The sequence below is a fragment of the Loxodonta africana genome, chromosome 1, assembly GCF_030014295.1.
Source record: "Loxodonta africana isolate mLoxAfr1 chromosome 1, mLoxAfr1.hap2, whole genome shotgun sequence".
Lineage (NCBI taxonomy): Eukaryota > Metazoa > Chordata > Mammalia > Proboscidea > Elephantidae > Loxodonta > Loxodonta africana.
Genome location: NC_087342.1, coordinates 109976245 through 109999692, shown reverse-complemented (window position 1 = coordinate 109999692; position 23448 = coordinate 109976245). Strand labels below are relative to the sequence as shown.

The 23448-nt window shown below is 42.0% G+C and overlaps 1 protein-coding gene across 3 annotated transcripts in view; it reads left to right on the top strand.

Moving 5' to 3' along the window:
• The window catches only part of ADGRF5 (adhesion G protein-coupled receptor F5), a 129482-nt gene extending 106444 nt beyond the window's left edge, over positions 1–23038 (top strand). For 2 of the 3 annotated variants that reach the window (XM_023545169.2, XM_023545153.2), the window contains 9 exons: positions 1772–1984; positions 4699–4860; positions 6808–7016; positions 10157–10336; positions 11703–13097; positions 14661–14702; positions 14790–14849; positions 16042–16126; positions 18084–23038. In XM_023545169.2, the coding sequence (XP_023400937.1) occupies positions 1772–1984; positions 4699–4860; positions 6808–7016; positions 10157–10336; positions 11703–13097; positions 14661–14702; positions 14790–14849; positions 16042–16126; positions 18084–18163 (2426 nt within the window). In that variant the 3' untranslated portion in view covers positions 18164–23038. The remainder of the gene's footprint in view (positions 1–1771; positions 1985–4698; positions 4861–6807; positions 7017–10156; positions 10337–11702; positions 13098–14660; positions 14703–14789; positions 14850–16041; positions 16127–18083) is intronic. The other variant, XM_023545162.2, reaches the window with a different exon arrangement.
• Positions 23039–23448: the final 410 nt, after the last annotated feature.

Genomic DNA, 23448 nt, shown 5'->3' with positions numbered 1-23448 from the left:
ATTTAACCTGTATAAATTGTTCATGTTGGAAGGAAAACCAAGTCTCTGAATGCAAAGGGAAGCTGCTAGTCAGGGCTGCCATAATAACAGCTATCATTTATTGAGCACTTACTATGTAATATGTACTGTGCTAACTGTTTAAATGTATTAATTTATTTATTACAATAAACCTTGAGGATATTGCTATTATTATCCCCAAGTTACATATGAGGAAACCAAGACCCCATGAGGTTAAGTAACTACCCAAGGTTATACATCTGGTAAATGGTAGTGCCAGACTGTCTGGCTCTGGTGGCTGGCTCTTAACCACTCTACTCTGTTGCCTTTAATTAACTATAGAACTCACTCGAGATCCTGCAAGTCCTACATTTTATTTAAGTTCATGTAAGTTCTAGGCAACATTATAGAAATAGTGTTATTATTTGGGCTGAACTTCCCAGGAAGTGGGAATGTTTTCTTCAAGGCTGATCTCAAACCTGCTGTGTCCAATTGCTCTTTCCTACTGCTGAGTTATAACTTAGGAGAGCCCACAGCTTTTCTGGTCACAGTACACTGTTAGAACAGTCCAGTACTCAGGTACTGAAAAACCTATTCTGATCTAGATCTACCATCCTTTCATTTTATATCCAATTTAAATTTCACCTCCCCCATAACAAGGCAGAAAGGAGTTGAAAGGAGCTTCTTCAGTCTCCTTGTTATACCTCTTTCCCACCAGGCAGCTGTTGCTCCTGGTTCCTACAGGTTTGCGGCAAAGAGAAGAAATGGGAAGAAAGGGAAGGGTCTTAATTTACTGAAGGTGGCATTTATAATCTTACCATACTGTTTCCAAGCAGCTGCTCAAATGGTGGGTCATTCTCTGATGGTCCCTAGCATAATGTCCACTTAGACAAGGTTCTTTCAAAGCTCAACCCAACCACTTTCCAAACACTAGGTATACGGGGTACTGCTCCTGCAGCCCTCTCAACACTCCAGCAAGATCTACCAATACCCCTGTCTTTAGAATTTTCTAGGTTGAGTCAGAAGGTCCCTACCTGGCACAAGTGGTTTGCTATCAGCTGCTGACCTAAAGAACAGCAGTTCAAACTCACCCAGTGGCTCCATGGAAGAAAGGTCTGGCCTACTGTTTTCATAGATTACAGCCAAGAAAATCCTGTGGAGCCGGGCTACTCTGTAACACATGGGGTTGCTATGAGCTGCAATTGGCTTGACAACAATGGGGTTTAAATAGAATTATAGATCAAAGTTCACAGGTCAAGCTCTCCCAAGAGCTCTCTCTCTCTCTCCCTCTCACCACACTCCTGATGCCATGATGTCCTGCAGCCTGAGAGATCCAGGCATGGGCTGGGTGAAGAGTGGAGGTCACAACACCACAACGTTCTATCAGGCCAATAATTCTCTTCAAAGAAATTCCCATCCCAACACATGCCAGAATTATCATTTATGCCCTGGGTTGGTGAAAGAACCTTGGAGTAGGATTCAGGAACCAGGTTTGAAACCCAGTTCCTGGTTTGAAACAAGCTGTGTGAACTTGTATAAGCCACTTAAATCTATTCAAAGGTATGTAATACTTGGGTGGCTGTTGGTTCATTCTTCAAAGACATGGAGAATCCAGGAGGGGAGCTGGCCAAGCATTTTCTCCTTTAGCATTCAGGCAGGTGTACTGTGCCCTTGTACAAACTTGACAGGGAGCTTTTTCTCTTAACCTTCCCAGCAAATGGACTTTTAGGAATGGTTATCTTATTACATCTTATGTTTGCTTCCCTCTACTCAGGAACCTATCACTGTATATTTAAATATAAAAATTCATATAGTATTGCAACCAAGGATGTCATTGTTCACCCGCTGCCTCTACAAGCAAATATCTTGATTGATCCTTTGGAAGTTGCAGTTCCATGCAATGGCTCCTACAGCTTTAAGTGCTGCATAGAGGAGGATGAAGACTACAAAGTTACTTTCCAAATGGGTTCCTTTTTCTTTCCAGCAGGTAAGAGGACAACTGCTGAATTGTTTGGGCAATATTATTTCAAGTATATGGAGTCTAAAAAATTTCTCTTAAAATGTTGTTGTTAGATGCCGTCAAGTAGGCTCCAACTCATAGCAACTCTGTGTATAACAGAGCATACAACAGAAACTCCCCTCCTGGATTCTCACTCTTCAAAATAGGGAGTAAAAAACAAAGGGACAGTGTGAGAAACAGAATGTAACAGAGCAGAATCCACAAGCCCTGTTACCTTCTGCTCTGTATTGGTATATGGATAACAGCTTGGAAGCTGTGGGAGCTGTTGAAGACAGTATTAACATACCTTTATGGGATTCTCACTTCCTCAATATGGCAGAATAGATGTAGCCTGATAGCCCCTTTCTCCATGGAACACCTAGACGGGCTATAAAAATAACACAAAAATGCATTTAAATGCGTAGCTGGGCATGCAAGAAAGTAAGACAAATAATCAAGGGCCAAAAACATAGAGGGAAAGAAAAATAGAGGTGTAAGCTTTATCTAATGATATGTTCCCTGAACTTTACCAGTATCAGAAGCCCAGAATCCTGGGTTTTAAGGTGGTGAGGGGCATAAAGAAAAGGCCTCGCCCCCTAAGCTATAGCTGAGGCACCCCCACCCACCCGACCCCAGCCTGCACGATGTCGGGACTCGTAACGGGTTTCATGTTCACTGGAAGAGTAGCCTAGAAAAACAAAATCTATCTGTGAGACATTAGATCTTGGCCTCATCTCTAGGTGGGAAAAATTCTCCTTGAGAATTGTAACTGTCCTGCCCTCAACAAAGCTTGGGGCTTGAATTTATCCTGCCTGTGTGGTTCAGAAAACTCCAAACTGAGATATTAAAGTGGTCCAGTGGTCCACTGGTAGCACCACATGGCGCCTGGCAAAAAAACAAATTTAGATCTTCACTGGTAGATGGTACCTCTCGATCCAGATCTTTTAGGATTTCCACGATCAAATATAAGCTCTTAAAAGATAGACACCTTCATGAGGGTTTTAAAAGCTCATTCATTCTTTCAACAACTGTCCATTGAGGACCTTCTCAATGCAAAGCAACATATTAGGCAGCAAGAAGGAGAAAAACAAACTGGGGCACATGTGTTAATATCTGGAGGGGTCCATGTCGTAAAAGCCAATGTATATAAAATTAATTATCCTAAATAAATAATACAGATTGAAAGAACATTGGAAGTTCAGAAAAGCAGAGACCCAATAAAAACTGGAGTCTTTAGAGAAGGCTGTAAGCTACAGGGGAATGAAATCAATCTGGATATTGAAATATTAAAACATTTCAACATTCTGTATTCAATATGCATTGCATCCAGTTCTTTCTATGTTTCAGACATTGAGCTAGGCACTGGAAGATGCAATGGTAAATAAGAATGAGGACTTGCTCTTCAGGAGCACACGGTCTAGTGGAGGAGAAAATCCATAAAGAAGTCGATATTAACCAGTGTGGTGAAGGCAGGATAGGATAAATGAGACTTGGGTAGATAGAGGGATGCTGGAAAGAGATTCTGATTGTCAAAAAATGTGTGGGCACAGATTTGGAGTCAAGGAAGGCAGAGGTAAAATTTTGGCTAGCGCACATGCAAATATGGATTTATTCTTATCTAAGAGCCAGAGAGCCAGAGGTAAAAAAAAAAAAAAGAGTAAATAAATAAAATCATGTTAAAAATGAATGTGGCATGGGACTAAACCAAAAGCTAAGAAGTTTCCTGAACACAGCCAAACACTTCAAGGAACAGAGTAGCAGGGTCTGGTGTATGGGGATCATGGTTTTAGGGGACATCTAGGTCGATAGGTATAACAAAGTTTATTAAGAAAATGTTTTGCATCCCACTTTGACGAGTGGCACCTGGAGTCTTAAACACTTTCCAGTGACCATCTAAGATGCATCAATTGATCCCAACCCACCTGGACCAGAGGAGAATAAAGAACACGAAAGACACAAGGAAAATGTTAGCCCAATAGACAAAGGGCCACATAAACCAGAGACTCCATCAGCCTGAAACCAGAACTAGATGGTGCCCAGCTACCACCAATGACCGCCCTGACAGGGAACACAACAGAGGGTCCCTGATGGAGGAGGAGAAAAGTGTGGTGTAGAACTCAAATTCACGTAAAAAGGCCAGACTTAATGGTCTGACTGAGACTGGAGGAAATCTCAAAGACATGTCCTCCGGTTGCTCTGTTAACCCAGAACTAAAACCATTCCCAAAGCCAACTCTTCAGACAAAGATTAGACTGGACTGTAAAACATAAAATAATACTCTCAAAGAGTGCGCTTCTTAGTTTAAGCAGATATAAAAAAAAAAAAAACATGAGACTAAATGGGTGGCTGCTGTCCAGAGGGAGGTTGAGAAGGCAGAAAGAGCCAGGAATGGACACAGGAAACCTGGGATGGAAAAGGGGAGTGTATTATCACATTATAGGGATTGCAACTAGTGTCACATAACAATATGTGTATAAATTTTTGTACAAGAAATTAACTTGAGCTGTAAACTTTCACCTACAGCACAATTAAAAAAAAATGAATGTGGCTCATTTCTGAGAAAATAAAGATATAGAATTAATACGGAGCATAATTAGAAACATAAGTTTTGGACAGGTTTATCCATATAGCATCATCATAACAAAGTTTGTGCTTTTGCTACTCATCTTGTGACTTAATTCTTTCTATAACTTTTTCTTTAGCAAAAGTAGTTAATGAAAAGCAAGTGTGCTACACACACAGTGAGAGTATCATGGCACACTCAACTTCCTGGTGTCCAGAAAATATTGAGGTGTTTTGTCACTTCACCAATGCTGCCAACACTTCTGTCCGGAGTCCATCTATGAAGCTTAATCTGGTTCCTGGTAAGGGCATTTGAAATTACTTTAAAGTGTTATAGTCATAAGCAGAAATTCGTTTATTCATTTATACTCTCATTCATTCACTAAATAAATGTATGCTGAGCATCTTCAATGTGGGAGGCCTTGGCCTAAGCATGGGGCATTTAAAAGTAAATAAGCCATGTTCACTTGCCTCATCTTAGGGGAGAGGTGGGTGTGATAAAAAATGTTATCACCTATAGAGTGGTGCATGCTGAAGTAGAGATGTTATGGGCAGCCAGGGAGGAGGGTTTAACTCTGCTGGTGAGACAGGTGGGGAGGAAGTGGTCAAGAAATCCTTGCAGATGAAATCATGTTTTTGCTGAGTCTGGGAGGCTCAGCAGTTCACTGGGCAGATAAGTGTGGACAGTATCTATGTGTGGCTGAGACTTTCCCTTCATGTTACAGCAAAGGAAGGGTGTCTCCACTACCACTGCGTTCCTGAAACAAGGTTACATGAAAAGAATGCATCTATAAGGAATAGGCAACAGTCTTTCCGATCTGAGCCAACATGCCCTCATAAAATGTTTTCAACATAAAAGGTCATGATTTGTGGAGCCATTTCTGTAATAATTTATGCTGAAGAGCTCTCCTCAGTAGCAAGAGAGTCAAGTGGATAAACTATGATCCTGGACTTTTGCCACTAGCAGTCCCTCCAGAAGTCTTCCCAGTAATGGTCCCCTGATATCAGAAGGATTCCATGGCTCTATCACGCAGCTTGTTGATGTGTCCTGTTTGATTTGTGGTTGTTCTGACAATGATTGGTAACTGGGCCGTAGACACCAAAGCAGGAAGCAGTTTAGAGTTCCCTCTCTCTCGGAGTCACTGTGCCCTGAGACCCTGCAAGGGGCAGCCCAGGTCACCTCCTCATTTGCCCTCTATCTTAGGCTAGGCTCAACATGTTTTATTCACTTGTCTTTGTTCTTCTCTTTCTTCGTACCAAGTCCACTTCTACTTCCTTTTCCCAGCAAAGCATATTCATTCGTTTTAAGATTTTCATACAATGGCTAAGATCTCAATTAATGCTAAATAGAAAAGCTGGTGAGGGAGGGGGCTGTTCCTTCATCAAAGAGCAAAGGTTCCCTGGAAATCCAGAGACTCTACAACAAATGTCATTTCCCCATTCAGGTCTGGTCTTGAGAAAAGGTGAAAAAGATTCATCTTTAAGGGAAGCCAGAAGGAACAAATGCTTAAAGAGATTGCCTGAAGTACTCAGATCATTAAGAAAATCAAACTCATTGTCATGGAGTGGATTCTGACTCATAGTGACCCTATAGGACAGAGTAGAACTGTCCCATAGGGTTTCCAAGGCCTTAACCTTTACAGGAGTAGATTGCCACTTCTTTCTTCCATGGAGTGGCTGGTGGGTTCAAATCACCGACCTTTTGGGTAGCAGCCAAGTGCTTAACAACTGCACCATCAGGGCTCCTTCATGGGTGCCTGAAATTTCCACCACTAATTATGTCTTTGGGTTGAGGCAATGCTTCTGGGCCTTGGCTGCACATTAGAATCATCTAAGAAACAAAAAAATACAGAGGCCTGAATCCCACCTCTAGAGATTCTGATTTGCTTGGGCTATAGAAAGCCTGGAAAAGGGGTGGGGGGGGGTGGTGTTCAGTATCTTCCCAGGTGATTCTCTTACCTTCTTTCATGGTTTTGCTTTCCCACACAAGAGAAGATTCTTGGAGACTAAGAGTGGGATGAGGCATGGAGGAGATAAATTCTGTTAGGAAAAGCATGTGCAGACTAAGGAAGTTAAGTTTATGTGGAAAGCAGGGAGGAGCTTTGGAAAATCAGGGGTAAAATAAAGAAATTGAAAGTAAACAGAAAAAAATGAATTCAGATGTCAAAATTCTACCTAGACCTGACTGTATATCCACTATCTTTCCTCCTCCTCTCAATTGTCCCTTTGTTGCCACGTTTCCCAAACAGAGATAAACATCACATGCCGAGATACCGTAATAGGCGTCGGGGCGCCTGGGAAAGTCATCCAGAAGCTATGCCAATTCTTACAAGTTCCCTGCAGCTCTGGCAGCCTCATTGGGGGAATCATCACTTACAAATGCGAAGGCTCTGCATGGAAGGTGAAGAGGAATGACTGCATCTCTGCCCCGATAAATAGTCTGCTCAGCCGGACCAAGGTGATCCTTAAACATTTGACTTTGAGTTCCCTGGGGATATCTCTCTGGGTTAGCATACTTCTCAGCCCTTAGGAAAATGGGCCTTGGGTTGGTTTGTGTTGCTTTGAAAGCTCCTTTTATTTGCTCATTTCCAAAGAAGATGCAACCCTAGAAAAGCTTTAGAATGCTTACATATAAATATGGCAGTAACAAAGTATGTGTTCTACTCTAGGACCACCTGTATACCTTGACTTTAGCTTCTCAGGACCTTGTTTCCAATTTCTTCAAGGGGTAGATGGTATTATCTTCTCTGTTACTGCTCTCCTTTGAATTATTTTGAGATCAAGCAAATAACGCTAACCTTTTTAGCAAGAGGAACAATATATAAAATAAGTTTCATCAATGCAAAAAATAAAAAGTTGGGCTTTATACTTTCAGAGGTCTAAGATTTCCTCAATCCTTAGATTCTATAGTTCTATAAAAGGAGGTACCCTGCCTCTCTTACCTGGAATAGAGCTTACTGCTACGTGGCAGGAGAAAATTCCTTTCTTTCCATCAAAAATAATTAAATGTCACATCACACTTCATTTGTTGTATGTCAGAGTCTCCTAAAATTCCTCAAGCTTCAGTAAGTAGATTCTGGTGAGGCAACCAGTTCGGAGTTACAGTGAATGTGACATCCTCAGACAAACAGTACCAAATCCTCTCATCACTGGAAGAAAAACTGAAGAAAGGAGGTGCTACTGATGTGTTTTATCTAATTATCTTCTGTCTCTCCTCTGGTCTCCTACTGTATTCACTAAAATACCTACTGTGTGTAAAGCATTCTTATGGTGTTGACAGGTAAAAAGGTAAATCAGAACTGATGTGTTTTATCTAATTATCTTCTGTCTCTCCTCTGGTCTCCTACTGTATTCACTAAAATACCTACTGTGTGTAAAGCATTCTTATGGTGTTGACAGGTAAAAAGGTAAATCAGAACTGATGTGTTTTATCTAATTATCTTCTGTCTCTCCTCTGGTCTCCTACTGTATTCACTAAAATACCTACTGTGTGTAAAGCATTCTTATGGTGTTGACAGGTAAAAAGGTAAATCAGAACTTGGCCTCTGATTTCGCAGATAATATAATCCAGTTGGGTAGTTGTGTGTGTTAACTTTTGGCTAGGCTATTCAGGTAGTTCTGCTTGAAAATCTTTGAGTTGGACCTTGATGGATGAAACATGGGGGATATAAATTATTTTAATTGAGAAAGTTAGAAATTGTAATTTAAATTCAAAGTTGGGCCCTGATGCCAATTCTAGATGCCTATTATGGAACCCTGGTGGTGCAGTCGTTAAGAGCTCAGCTGCTAACCAAAAAGTCGGCAGTTCGAACCCACCAGCCACACCTTAGAAACCCTATGGGGAAGTTCTATTCTGTCCTATGAGTGAGTTGGAATCAACTTGATGGCAACAGATTTGTCTTTGGTTTTTTAGATGTATTTTCAGTGGAATGGGGCATGCTGGTCTATCATGCTGTATTTAATTTATCCATTCAACATACATTTATTGAAAACCTACTATGTGCCAGATTAACTGACTTGCACTGTGCTAGACTTTATGGGGTCTAAGAAAGCTAAAAAGAAATATAATACCTGGTACATGTTGTTAAGGAGCTTGCAATTTAATTGAAGAGATTTTGAAATTAAAACACCAAATGACATCAGCAGAAATGTCACAGATGTAGAGTATGTTAAATAAAACAAGTACTTACACATTCAGAGGAAGGAACTCTGCTGGGTTGGAACACTCACCAAAGGCATTGTGGAGAAGATAGAACGTGAGCTCATTCTTTTATTAAAAGTAAAAGTTAGATGGAGTCCTGGGTGGTACCAGTGGACCCAGCTGCTAACTCAAAGGTTGGAGGTTCAAGTCCACCCAGAGTGCCTCAGAAGAAAGGCCTGATGTCCTTCTTCTGAAAAATCAGCCACTGAAAACCAGGTGGAGCACAGTTCTACTCTGACAAACATGGGTGGCCATGAGTTTCAGTTGACTCAGTGGCAACTGGAAAGGAATTAGATAGTTAGAAGACAGAGGTATGGTATTTATACATAGGGTGACTATGTAATTATCACCCAAACCTGGACACTTTTGAGCATCAAAGTGGGGCAGTATTAATGATTAGGCTAGGACAGCAGATATAAAACAGAACTATTTCAGGTAAACTGAGATGGACAGTTAGGCTATTCATCAGCAGATTAAGTGACATGAGAAAAAGCAAAGAGTGCCAAACGTGCCTCCATGCAGACCATCCAAGTAACAATTTTTCTGAGCTTTAATCTAGTTCTCTAGCAATCACATCTACCTACATTCTCTTTTCAATCAGTCATCAGGTTGACATATGTCTTACTCTTCCCCTTCAGTGAGTGAGGTCTTGGATAATACTCCATTCTGAAGAGCAGACACAGGTAGTTGAAGAGACAAGCAAGTTATTCCAACAGAACATGGGATGCAACTGCAAGCACATGCAAAAGGGACAGAATAGGCAATGGGTTCAGACGAAAGAATGAGTCTAGGTTACCTTGGAAAAACTTCCCAGGGAGGGAGACTCTTTGAACTGGGTCTTGGTAGACAAGCAGCATTTGGAAAGGAGACAGGGGTGGAAAAGCATTCTAGATGGTGGACAGCATGAATAAAAACCTAGAGATGAAAAAGAGACAGCTGTGTTCTGAGCACAGTAAGTAGACCAGTTCGGGTAGGGCAGAAGCTTCAGAGAGGTGAGTGGCAGTAAGAGATGATAATTTGAAATGTAAAGATCTATTCATCAAGAACTTTGAATTTCTTTGATTATCAAATCTGTATTGAGTGTCAATTATGTACCAAGTATCAGGCCACTGAAAGGTGAGTGAACACAGGCAAAAAGGTGTTGATCTTTTCCTCTGGGCATAGGTAAACCTCTGAATATCAAAGGAGTAGCACACTGTTGTTGTATATGTCATGAATATCATTCTGGTGAGTTAGATGAGGGAGAGATTGGAGATATCTAGAAAGCAGAAGTGTCTGTAATAAGCATTGACAATGGGAGTGGAGAAAAAAGGATGCTATGGATGTGATGTGACGTGTCATGGCTGGATCAACAGAATTCGATGACTTTTTTTTTTTTTTGGTTTTGGTTTCACTAGGCTTTGATCAAGAGCCCCTCTCAGGATGAGAAGCTCTCTGCATACCTTCATAATCTATCTATTAGCACAAACAAGGTGGAACATGAAATCAGCTCATCCCCTGGTAATCTGGGGGCCATTATTAACATCCTTGATTTGCTCTCAACAGTTCCAACCCAAGTGAACTCAGAAATGATGACGGTGAGTTTACCCTTCCAAGATTTTGGGTCTCGCCTTTTCATCACTCAGTACTTAAGGTCAAGAAACATAATTCATCACCATTCCTGCTTCTTTAACTTTTCCAAGTAATGTAATACTATGGGTAGTATGACCATATAGTCACATATATAGCATGTTCTGCCAGCTATGGCTTTAGGATATTGGAGAATGTTTCCAAAATTCATTTTGGGATCTTAAGAAGATTTCTTTAGTGAATCTCTGCTTTGATTTCTTCATTAAAATAAAATTAATTCTTACCTGCTTCCAGAAGAGCTAGGGATAAAACATTTTCAGAATATGTATGAGGTGGGATTCTCAAAGATCTAGCACTAAATATGAGCTTTAAAGCAATCAGCATTCAGGGAGGAAAGAGAATTCACCCACAGTTGTTTAAAGACAGAGGCTTTAAAGAAAGAATGCTTACAGAAGTGAAGCCAGCATTAAAGAACAAACAAGGGGTGATGAGGCACCCAGAGACCAGCACCATATGGAAGCCACTACTACCTCCAGGACTAAAAGAGAAAGCAGAGAAAATAGTGCTTCTAGAGCCAAGTGAGAGCTGAAGCCTTGTAGGAGGGACCACTCAGCAGGAGCTATAGTCTTGGAAGAGCATAGCTGTTGCCAGAGATGCAATGAGGAGGCTGGGGATGGTGGTGGGTAGTGTGAAAATATATTCCAACTTGTCTCTCCTCCCACCTTACCATCTGCCAGTGCCTGCCATTGGTAGAACCCTTCTAGAGGCCAACTGGCAAGCTGATTGGGTAATAGAGCCCAAAGGGGACATCCTCCCAGAGGCAAAGAAGGGCCAGTCACAAAGGAAAATGGTGAGCCCAAGTTTGTAGGAGAAAGAAGCAAATTATATGGCCTAAAAGAAAGATGAAAGATGCTTTGGACAACACTCACATAGCTCATTTGATATGCAGGGTTTGAGAGGGTCATTTGAGACTTCCTCACCCTTGCAGGTAAAATCACATTTACGAAAAAAAAAACCTTTACAGGCTTGAGATTTAAAAAAAAAAAAAAAAAAGTAATAATAAAACAATTAATAAATGTCTCTGCCAGCCTGCTGAAGTGCCCTTAGTGGGTGGTGGGGGGTAGTTTACATTGCCACTACTGCTAACTAGTTAAAGCCCATAGGTTTAGGAATCCATCCTCTGCCAGTTCCCTGCCATAAGAAGACAGGTCACAGAGCCTCCCAGTCTGTGATGCCTTATCTTTCTCTCTGCTCCTTTCCTCTTTCCCACTCAACCAGCTTCTTTCCAGGGGGATACTGTTTTTTTTGGGGGGGGGGGCTCTTTTATGATTGAAAGAATTTGGTTGGTTTGATCCCATGCCATCTCAATTGCAGCACATTCTCTCTACGGTTAACGTCATTCTTGGAGAGCCCATCTTGAGCACCTGGAAGATTTTACAACAGCAACAGACCAATGAGAGTTCACGGCTACTGGATTCAGTGGAGCGGTTTTCCCGGGTGTTACAGTCAGGAGAGAGCACCGTTTTGTCCATCTCCCACACTAATGTGCAGATGAGGGGCATAGTCATCAAAACTGGCCACCCAAAAAACTACAAACAGAGCTTTGTTTTCTCAGACACTGCCCTTTGGGGCAAAGTAGTTATTGACAAGCCCCGGTTGGAAAGCTTGCAGCCAGATTCATCTATTGTCACAGTGGCTTTCCCAACTCTAAAAACTATTCTTACTAGGGACTTTCAGGGAGAGAATTTTGCAAATAGCTTAGTGATGACAACCACTGTCAGCTACCATATAACCATGCCATTCAGGATTTCAATGACTTTTAAGAACAACAACCCTTCAGGTGGGGTACCACGATGTGTCTTCTGGAACTTCAACCTCGCCAATCACACAGGGGGGTGGGACAGTGATGGGTGCTATGTTAAAGAAGTAGATGGGGACAATGTCTCCTGTACCTGTGATCACCTAACATCATTCTCCATACTCATGTCCCCTGACTCCCCAAACCCTGGTTCTCTCCTGAAAATACTACTGGATATCATTTCTTACATTGGGTTGGGCTTTTCCATCCTGAGCTTAGCAGCCTGTCTGGTGGTGGAAGCTGTGGTCTGGAAATCAGTGACCAAGAACCGGACATCCTATATGCGCCACATCTGCATCGTGAACATTGCCGCTTCCCTTCTAGTTGCTGATATCTGGTTCATTGTGGCTGCCACCGTCCATGACCATCACTATCCACTCAACGAAACTGCCTGTGTGGCCGCCACCTTCTTCATTCACTTCTTCTACCTCAGCGTTTTCTTCTGGATGCTGACACTGGGTCTTATGCTTTTCTACCGTCTGGTTTTCATTCTGCATGACGCAAGCAGGTCCACCCAGAAAGCCATTGCTTTCTCCCTTGGCTATGGCTGCCCTCTTGTCATTTCAGTCATCACGGTGGGGGCCACCCAGCCACAGGAAGTCTACACAAGGAAAAATGCCTGTTGGCTCAACTGGGAGGACACCAAGGCCCTGCTGGCTTTTGTCATCCCAGCACTGATCATTGTGGTGGTGAACGTGACCATCACGGTTGTGGTCATCACCAAGATCCTGAGGCCTTCCATTGGAGACAAGCCAAGCAAGCAGGAGAAGAGCAGCCTGTTTCAGATCAGCAAGAGCATTGGGGTCCTTACGCCACTCTTGGGGCTCACCTGGGGCTTTGGTCTTGCCACCGTGTTCCAGGGTAGCAATGCTGTGTTCCATATTGTGTTTACCCTCCTCAATGCCTTCCAGGTAAGTTCTCAGTGTAGGGCTTTCAGGAAGTATCTATTCTGGTGGGAAGAATTAACGATAGAAACACAAACAGGAGTAGGAATGAGGAAGGATTTTAGTCCAGAGGAGGCCTTAGCCTTAAAGAGCAGTAATTACAAGAACTCGATAAGATAGAAAGGACACATCCCTCTGCCCCCGTAGACGTTCATTCCTTTTATCACCGGCATTATAATCTAGTTGCGTGTGCAACTCTCTTCTAAATGCCCTGGCAAAGTTCCTAATAATATAGGCAGGAAGAAAGGCTCTTCACTACCCTGGACTTTGCTGTTTAGCCAACATTATTTTGAAGCAGTTTATTATTGCCTAAATGAAAACATCACTATTAAACCAAGTAATCTCTCCAGTTAATTTCCATAAGTATTCAATGAGTTCTGTCTTTGCGAACATAGGGATCACATCTGTCTCGCTCATAACCGTATCCCTCAAACCAGTTGCCATCAAGTTGACTCTAACTCATCACAACCCTGTGTGTGTCCAAGTAGAATGTGTTCCAACGGGTTTTCAATGGCTGATTTTTCAGAAGCAGATCACCAGGCCTTTCTTTTGCGGTACCTCTGGGTAGACTCCAATGTCCAACCCTTTGGTTAGCAGCCGAGCTCGCTAACCATTGTAACACTGTGCCTAATAAATACCTTGGCTCAGAGTAGGTGCTCAATAAACATTTGGTGAGTGAAATGAATACTCTGTACTACATGGTGGATTGTCTGGAAGTTATGCTGATGAATAAAATAGAAAATGCTCTGTATAAACCAGACACTTGCTGGATTATGCAAAAATGAACAAGATCATTTTCTCTGTCTTGTAGCACATAACTAATTATAATGAAAGCTGGATCGTTACAAGAGCTGTAACAGAGGTACAGACAACAAGCCTTTGGAGCACCAGGAAGGGAGTGAATAACACTGATTCACTCAGTGGAGGGGTGGTAAGGATAGGCAAAGCTGCCCAAGCATGGAGGGCCCTGTGAGCTGGTGAAGAGGCAGGGGGTCTGCAGGGAAAGTTGAGGCGTTGTCCCTTGGACACTTGTGCCAAGACCATGCAAACCATAACTTCCGCTGCTGGGCCCATGACTACAAGCTATAGGCTCGTACCTACTGACCTTCATAATACAGCTTGGTCGGAAAAGACTAATTATCCTGTCCCAGGCCCAGCATCCTCATGATAGCCACGGGAGGGGTAATGCAGATACAAGTACAGTTAGTGCCATACCAGCAGGACATCCCATTCAAAGTTGGGGGAAAATACCTTTATGACATTATAGCATTTAAGGTCCCTTGGTGTGGACCTTTTCAACGTTATCATGTACTGGACTTGTTCCATAAACTCAGATGGGGAAAGAGGTAGTATCAATCCAATGCCAGGTTAATAATGCTTCCTGTTTTGTTTGACAATAGTATATATAATAAATATTACATATTTATTCTATATTCTATATATACATGCATACACACACACACTCACTTATGTATGTTACTGGACCATAGAATATAATTAAAATGCATTTCTTCCCAATCCTTTACCCAGGGATTATTCATTTTACTGTTTGGATGTCTCTGGGATCAGAAGGTAAGAACAATGACAATTTCATGTTTCTAGAAATTTATGGTACTCATGGTGAGTTGGACTGACAATTTCTTCTCTTAAACAATGCAGGTACAGGAAGCTTTGCTGAACAAGTTTTCACTGTCAAGATGGTCTTCACAGCACTCAAAGGTAAACCTTTTCTCTGTGGCGAATTTCCATTTTGTGTCCTAGAGCATTCCACTAATAAGGTGAAGTAGAGAATGCTAAATATTTATCTTAGAATTTGGATCATTGGGTTTAAATACATTGCAGTCACAAACCCCTATTCCTCCACAACTCCTTTTAGCATAGATTATTCAGTTATTTTGGTTCTTGCCTCATTCTACCTGTTAAACACAGCCATGGTGCCATCATTAAGATGCTACCTTCACCTCTTTAAATACGGATTTGAATAGCACAGATGACATAAGTGAAGGTTAAATTCAATCTTTCAATGATAAAAAAATCTCCTAGGGGAATTCAAGGTATTAAAGAAAGCAATTTGAGGAATAATGATCAGTCGAATCCACCAGGTGCTCCTTGGAAACTCTATGGGGCAATTCTACCCTGTCCTATAGGGTCGCTAGCAGTCAGAATCGACTCGATGGCACTGGGTTTTGGGGTTTTTTAGGATTTTTCTGCAGTTCATTTTGGAAAATACCTTACCTTACTGCATATGTATCAGAGTAGAACTGTGCTCCACAGGGTTTTCAGTGGCAGATTTTTCAGAAGAAGATTGCTAGGCCTTTCTTCCAAGGTACCTCCGGGTGGACTGAACCCTCCAACCTTTTGGTTAGCAGCCAAATGCATTAATCATTTGCACCATCCAGAAAATAAATATTACGCTTGAATATATTTGACTGTCTTTCGCATGTCAGAAGTACTAGAAACCTGTAAACCAACAAACCATGTATTTTCTTTATCGATATTAGTGATAAGATTCGAGTATCTCAAGGTGGCTCTCCTGCTTGATTTGTTTGAAGTTCTGATTCAGCTCATCTAGGCCATCTAAGGGAGTGGAACTAGAGAGGCAGGCAGTGACCACTAGAGGGCAGCAAGCAGAACGGACTCTGACAGCAGCTAGCTTTTTTTTTTTTTTTTTTTTTGGTTTGTTTGGACATTGGTCTAGGAACCCTGGTGGCGCAGTGGTTAAGAGTTTGGCTGTTAACCAAAAGGTCGGTAGTTTGAATCCACCAGCTGCTCCTTGGAAATTCTATGGGGAAGTTCTACTCTGTCCTATAGGGTGGCTGTGAGTTGGAATCGGCTCAATGGAAATGGGTTTTGTTTGTGGTTTATGTTGGTCTAACAAATTTGCTCTTTGTCTTTTCTCTCTCTCTTCTAGTCAACATCCCTAGGTTCGTCCACACCTGTATTTTCTATGAGTTCTCCAATATCAAGAAGATTTAATAATTTGTTTGGTAAAACAGGTATGTAGCGACCTCTAGGTGCCTACTGGTTAACTAGAATAAGCTTGCCCCTGATAGGGGAGACTGAAGTCCTTCACTCTCAACCCCAGCTCTACCCTCCCCGCTCCACACACACACACACATATACTCCTCATGGATGTGCCTGCAATGACCTCATTTGGGAAGAGGTTAAATATAGGAACTTACTTCATTTTCCCAAACCATCAGTAGGCTGGTACAGAGGGCACCTGCCTTCCGTGGGCAACCAATAATAACTCATGAAGAATAAGATTTGGAGAATCTAGACAAGCCTTGTAAGAGCTGCCTTTCAAAACTGCATCAGTCATGAAAATGAGAACCTTAAATTGCTGGCCTTGGCAAGCACCAAGTTCTTTTCTCACTCATGTTCAGTTGAAATAGGTAGGTACCATTTCTGCGTCACTGAGCAGCAACAAATTTCCTTAGAAAACCCTACCACAGGATCCCATGCTGTGGGTTTCTTTTCCTTTTTGGAGCGTGTTTGTTTTTTCACACTGACGTTTATAATACTGTCCATGGATATATGAGGGATCATCCTAGATGACTTTTCTATTAGAAATATGCACAGTTAAAATTTCCATCTTGGAAATAGGAGATAATAGTATCAATGACTTTGGGCAATGGCTGTCAGCTCTTCTGGCAAATTGAAATGCCCACCCCATGCCACCATCTCCCCAGGAAAATAAGCACTCGAATTCCTTCCAGCTTCTTGAAACTGAGCAGAACGCACAAATGCAGAGTCTTCCAGACCAAGACCTTTCATATGAAAGCAAGCTTTGAGAATACCTATGAATTGCTAAAACTCTGGAGAACTTGGTAGTTTCTACATTCATTTAGTGAATGATTCATGAAACTGGAGGACCTTCACTTTTGATTTGAAGGTCATGGATTCTGCCTGTTGTGAAATGATCAAATAATCTGTCTGTGTTAGAACTAGATTACCCTCTGCCAGTGCACATCTGCCATTTGCCTGAAAGTGAAAATAATAAAAACTCTATGAAATAATTCTACGGAATCAAAATTATGCCGTATGTAAGGCTAAACAAATATGTTTCTGGTTTCTGAATCAGATAAATGTTGGAGCGGGGGCTCTGTTTCTGATATCAGCTGGATATCAGAGCCTGAGATACCTGGTCATTGTCACTTGATGGCTTTTCAAGGGTCATTGATACAGCCCCTACACTGGCCCATTTGAGGGTTCCATAATCACTGTAACTTTGGTTTATGTTGTTGGCAGCCCCAAAGACCCCTCCCAGCAATGATGGAAACCTTGTTAGCTGTGGCAGTTCACGAATCTGATGGTAGGGTGGGCACTGTGTCCCTCCCCTTGTCCACCACACACTCCCCACTGTCGTCGACACTCAGCCCCCCATCCCACCCCACCCCGCCTTTGTGCTGACATTGCCATTGCTCAGATGCTGCCTTCCCTGCTGCACCGGCTCTCGGCACTTTGGGTTGTCCCCTGACTTCTGCATCTTTTCTGGTCCTACCTTTCCTTCCCCAGAGATTTTCTCTTATCTTCCCTTTGTAGACCCTTGCCTTTCAGCTCGGCCTTCAGGCCTCTCCCAAGATCTTCCCCAAGTCACCATAGCCCAAGGGGACCAGGGAGGTTCCTCATGTGGTGTCCCCAGTCCATGCATGTGGCAGCATGTGGAGCAGCTGCCCACGTTGAGATCTTCCTTTCTTTGTAGAAATCTGGCTGCTGGTATGATGTGAAATAGTGCTTGTCGGCTGCAATGCATGTTTGAGAACGACACCCTTGTTTGTTCTCTGGCACTTCTGGGATGTGGGAGGCAGGCAGGCATGGGTTGATTTCCAGGCTTGGCCAAGCTTACCTGGCTCTTGCACCGAAGCTCCCTACTGGACCACTAGAAGATGTTCACACGCTGGTGGCCAGGAAGGCTTGTCTTTAAGGCTGGGCTGCGGCTCTGTTTTGCAGGAACGTACAATGTTTCCACCCCAGAAACAACCAGCTCATCCCTGGAAAACTCATCCAGTGCTTACTCATTGCTCAACTAAGAACAGGAAAATCCAACCCATGTGCCCTCTTGAAAACAGTGGATGTGCTCAGAAAGAAGAGATCTTTTCCAAAGTTATGGGTAAAATGTTTGCTCAGCAGGCTTTTGGGAGTAGATGCTGAAAAGACTTTTTCATTAAGGAAGGTTTTTTTGTAAAGACAGACTAAAAGTAATTTTTATGTTTGTGTTTGCTTCCCTCCCTTTTCATGTGACACCAAATGTGTATAGTATTTAAGTGAAACTCAAGCCCCACCCCCCTCCCCCCCAGGCCCAGCTTCTCTGTCTATATTGTAAAATAGAATTTTGAAGAGACATTTTCACTTTTCACACGTTGGGCACAAAGATAAGCTTCCATTAAAATAATAAGTAACAGGTTAGTACTTAAGAAAACATTCCGGTGAGTTCTATCTAGGAAGGAAGGAAGGCAAGATGAAAAAAGAGAAGAATAAGGAAGCACAACATTAAGGACCACATGTTAAGATGTCCATGTTAATGATCTAATGTAACTACTCAGATAGATATTGCAACATTAAGAATAGAAAATGGCTCAAAAATGAAAACTGGATGTAAGCCATAGGAAAAGAGCTTGGTATTTTCATAGCCAACAGAAAAAATCAAAAGCAGTGGAGCAGATTGAAAAGAAATTACATTATGAGGATGCTTCAAATGGATAATAATATTTACAGGAGATGCGTGGAAGGAAACATGATTTCCCTGATGGTAAACACATTCATATCTACCTTTGTGTGTTAAGATTTGAGCTAAGTGGAATGAACCTGCAGAGAAAGTGGGATAAAGATACTTTATCTAATCCACGCAGGAACAAACTACTGATCAAATTTTCTATAACCAATAAACCATTTGCCATCAAATTGACCCCAGCTCATGGTGACTCCCTGTGTGACAGAGCAGAACTGTGCTCCACAGAGTTTTCAGTGGCTGCGTATTTGGAAGTAGGTCACCAGACCTTCCTTCTTAGACACCTCTGTGTGGACTCGAACCATCAGCCTTTCAGTTAGCAGCCAGCTCCTTAACCGTTTGCACTACCTAAACCCAAAACCCAGTCCCATCGAGTCGATTCTGACTCATAGCAACCCTATAGGATAGAGTAGAACTGCCCCAGACTCCAAATATTCTTCAGTTGATCAGCAAAGCCATATATTTTAGTTCCACGTTTCGAAAATAAAAATATATATTTTTGATACTTAAGAATTGCCAAATTTGATATATTGCACTGAAAAGAGACCCCAACTCTCATGTTTAACAGCTTTAACCAGGTACTTCTCTGTGCATTATAGAATAGATTTTAATAATCTTGTAGCATTGCATGTTGTTATTGTTGTTGTTACTGTTATTGTTACTGTAGATTGAATGGCCCTTGGTGTGTTGTTTAGCTCCCTATGTATTACCTCTTTCAGTCCTTAAGTTGCCAGACCAATACATTAAGATTTTCATATCGTCTAATTTGTGTTTTTTTCCAACCACTTGGAACACTCCCAGAGAGAAGTTTTTATAGCTGGTGATTTCATGTTCCTAATGACACTTGAACTTATGAACAGATGACAGAGCTTTTCCTAAGAAACTGATTGTTTGAGAATTGTGTGTTCATTTCATGTAAAAATTACAAATATTTATTACAATTGCATCCATATTAAAGCTAAACTAGGTGCTGTAGATACACCTACCTTATATTCCAAATCAAAGTCTGACTCCAAGGGGAAAATAAGACAATAAAAAATGTGGGTCTACTTGGGAGCAATCTGGGCTGTGTGGTCTTCGTGAGGACTGAGAACATAAAGGGGCCCAGGCTTTAAGAAGATGGGACCAAAGAAGTTGAGATTCCACAAGCATGTATTGAGGTTCGAAGAGTTTTCTTTTAATATGCTCTTTAAAACTTTCTTCCCTGTATTTTTTGTTTTACATTATGTTTCCTCTTCTCTTTTATTCATGGGGAGGGAGAGGAATGGGTGTAAGTGGGATTGACAGGAGTCCTAATAATGGTTAAAGTAGAGGAGCTCCTTATTTCTACATATTCGCAAAATGATGTAGACATTTACTCCCACGTTTGTCTAAGAATTGTCACATCACTTTCCCAGCTGAATAGTGTGTTATTTAAAGTCCCTACAGGAAATGAGTCTTAGTCTGTGAGATGCAGACGAAGTTCACCAGGGAATTATCAACTTTGGGCGGAGCTCAGTATCAAGAAGACAGAGGTAGGGGCTAGGTTGAAAGATCAGCTGAATTGGAATTAGATTCTAGGGAAAGAATGACTACTGTGGAATTAGAGTTGGTGTCTGGAGTTGTATCAGGGAGAACTGAGCCAGGGTTAAGCACAACATTAGCCTGGCAATCTTGACGTCATCAGTCAGGGAGCGCTCTTGAGTAGGCACTGGTTCTCGTATTTAAAAAATGCAAAGGAATAAGACACACTGACCTTCCACCAACCTCAACCCCTTGGGAATCATTGTGGTTGATGTTGTGAAGGGGAGCCTCCGCTAATTGAAAGTTCCATAGGATGTAGACCTGGACCTCTGCCCACATCCATTAACCAAGTGGTGGTTGGCATATCCCCACCACACACACACACACACACACCAACAAGCATGTGCCACCACCTTGCAAGCCACAATACTAGATCCAATTCCAGAAAAAACATGGAAACAAAAAATTGGAGAAATACTTGCTGGTTTTCTGCCCAAATGCAAGATACATAATTCAACCACTGTACTTTCCCAAAAAGATCTTAAAATAAGCAGTAGAATTCAAAACTATGAAAGAGAACAGTAGTCCATGATTCTGTAAATTGTATGAAAGCAGGAGCCTCACTTGGCCCTGAGGTTATCAACTCTAAATCAGCAAGGATTGCAAGACTATTGGTAGAAAATTTCTGAGGGAAGGAGGAAGGTTTGGTTCTGACATGGGAGCAGAGTGAGAAGCAGGGACTTTCCTTGTAAAGGGCTCAGTGATTCCCCATGTTCCCGACATCTCCCAGTGAGAGAAATTGGTTCCGTGTGCCAAAATATCTTTCCATCAAGGGAACTTCCATTAAATCAGTTTTCTTCCAAAAGGGAACCTGTGCTAATTCCTCAGAGATTGTGGGATTGGTACGTTCACAAACAAGCAATATAAACTACAGAGATATTCTCTGGGAATATTACAAATCCAGGGTAACACATCCAAGTCTGTCATCTCTTGAATGAGTCATGTATCTGCCATCTTCATATCCACTTCTTATTGGTTATACAGGGAAAGAGGTAAATCAAGGTCTGTGGGGTTTTCAGGATGTAGGTGCTAAGGCCAGAAATCAAGATACACTGTGTGAAGTCATAGCCTTTTGTTGTTTGTATAGGGAACGTCAGAGAGGTCAGCGTTGGAAGATTTCAGAAAAAAACAAAGAAGTTATATGGAGATGAGAAAGATTATAGTAACAATTAAGTGCAGGTGGGAGGTGGAAGGAGTTATTCTGAGTGGAGCAGAAAGTTCGTAGTCATTTGTGAAGACAAAAGGAAATGAGAGTGGTCCCAGGGGGTAAAATGGATTTTATTCGTGGCATGTGATGCTAATGTCTGCATCCCAAAGAGAAAGCCTAGAGACTCAAGCCAACAGAAGTCTGATTCCCAGGTGGCCAAAACAAAGGGGAAGTTTAGAGTGGATATATCATTCCTATGTATTTTTTTGAAACCAACAGGAAATAGTGTCCTACTATTTCAAAGATGTTAATTTTGAGATTAGGTGCTGTAGCCTTCTAAAATTGTGACTTGGGATTTTAAGTCATGTCTTAATAGTATACCAGCATACAGCTGTGTTTCCTTTCCATGCTTGTAACAATAAACAATCTAATCAGATCTTGTGAAGCTTTCTTTATATAAACTCTATGATCTTTTGTGGTTCGCTACTACTGCTGTATCAGGCTTCCCTACATCAACCAGAATTTAACTCCGTTCTCCAAACAGTGAATGATCCCTTCCATTTTCCAGGCATAAGGTGTGCCGGAAGTTCACAGCTGAGCTCGGCTGGCTGAAAGGCTGCTGTCTTTCCTCACACCATCCACACCCCTACTTGGCATGTGGTAATTCAGCAGTTACAGGGGTTTAACAATAGTTCTTGAAGTAAAGCTATCAGAACCTAACTGCCTGTGAAACAAAATAAGTAAAGTTCTGCTCTGACACTGGTGTGTGGCTTGGTTCAAATTTTCTTTGACAGCTGAAAATGCAACTCCATGAATTCTTTTACTAGCAGATACTATATATTTGCAAAACCCACTGCTGTCAAGCCAATTCTGACTCATAGCAACCCTATAGGACAGAGTAGAACTGCACCATAGAGTTTCCAAGGAGTACCTGGTGGATTTGAACTGCTGACCTTTTGGTTAGCAGCCATAGCACTTAACCACTACGCCACCAGGGTTTCCATATATTTGCAATGTGACCCTATATTTACTATATTAGTTTTCTCTTGCTGTGTAACGTCACAAATTTAGGAGCTTAAAACAACATTCATTTGTTATCTCACAGTTTCTGTAGGTCAGAAGTCTGGGCACAGCTAACCAAAAGAAAACCAAACCCACTGTTGTCGAGGACAGGGTAGAACGGGCCCATAGAGTTCCCAAGGCGGTAATCTTTGTGCAAGCAGATTGCTTCATCTTTCTCCCACGGAGCAACTGGTGGATTTGAACTGCCAACCTTTCTGTTAGCAGCCAAGTGCTTAACCACTACACTACCAGGGCTCCCTGGGCACAGTTAGCTGGGTTCAATGTTCAGCGTCTCACCAGGCTGAAATCAAAGTATCAACCAGACTGTGGTCTCATCTGCAGATTTGAGTCATCTTCCAAGTTCATTAATTGCGCTTGTTGGACTGAGGCCCTCAACTCTTAGAGACCGCCTGCCATTCCAAGCCATGTGGCCCTTTCCACAACATGGCAGATTGGTTCCTTAAGGCCAACAGGAGAGCTTCTCTCCTGCTTCAAGTCTCTCTGACTTCTTCTATCTCTGAGCTCTAAACCTTCTTTTGAAAGGCTCACCTGATTAGGTCTGGACCACTCCAGATAATCTCCCTTGAGATTAAATCAAAGTCAACTGACTGAGGACCTTAATTACATCTGCAGAATTTCTTTACCCTTGCCATATAATGTAATCTGACCAAGGGAGACACAGTCTATCATATTTACTGATCCCATCCACACTCAAGCAGAGAGGATTAGTCCTGGTGTCTCATCAAATTGTCTAAAAAACAAACAAAACAAATTAAGGGCCCAACACTGCTCTGCAGAATCTGTACGAGGGGTTA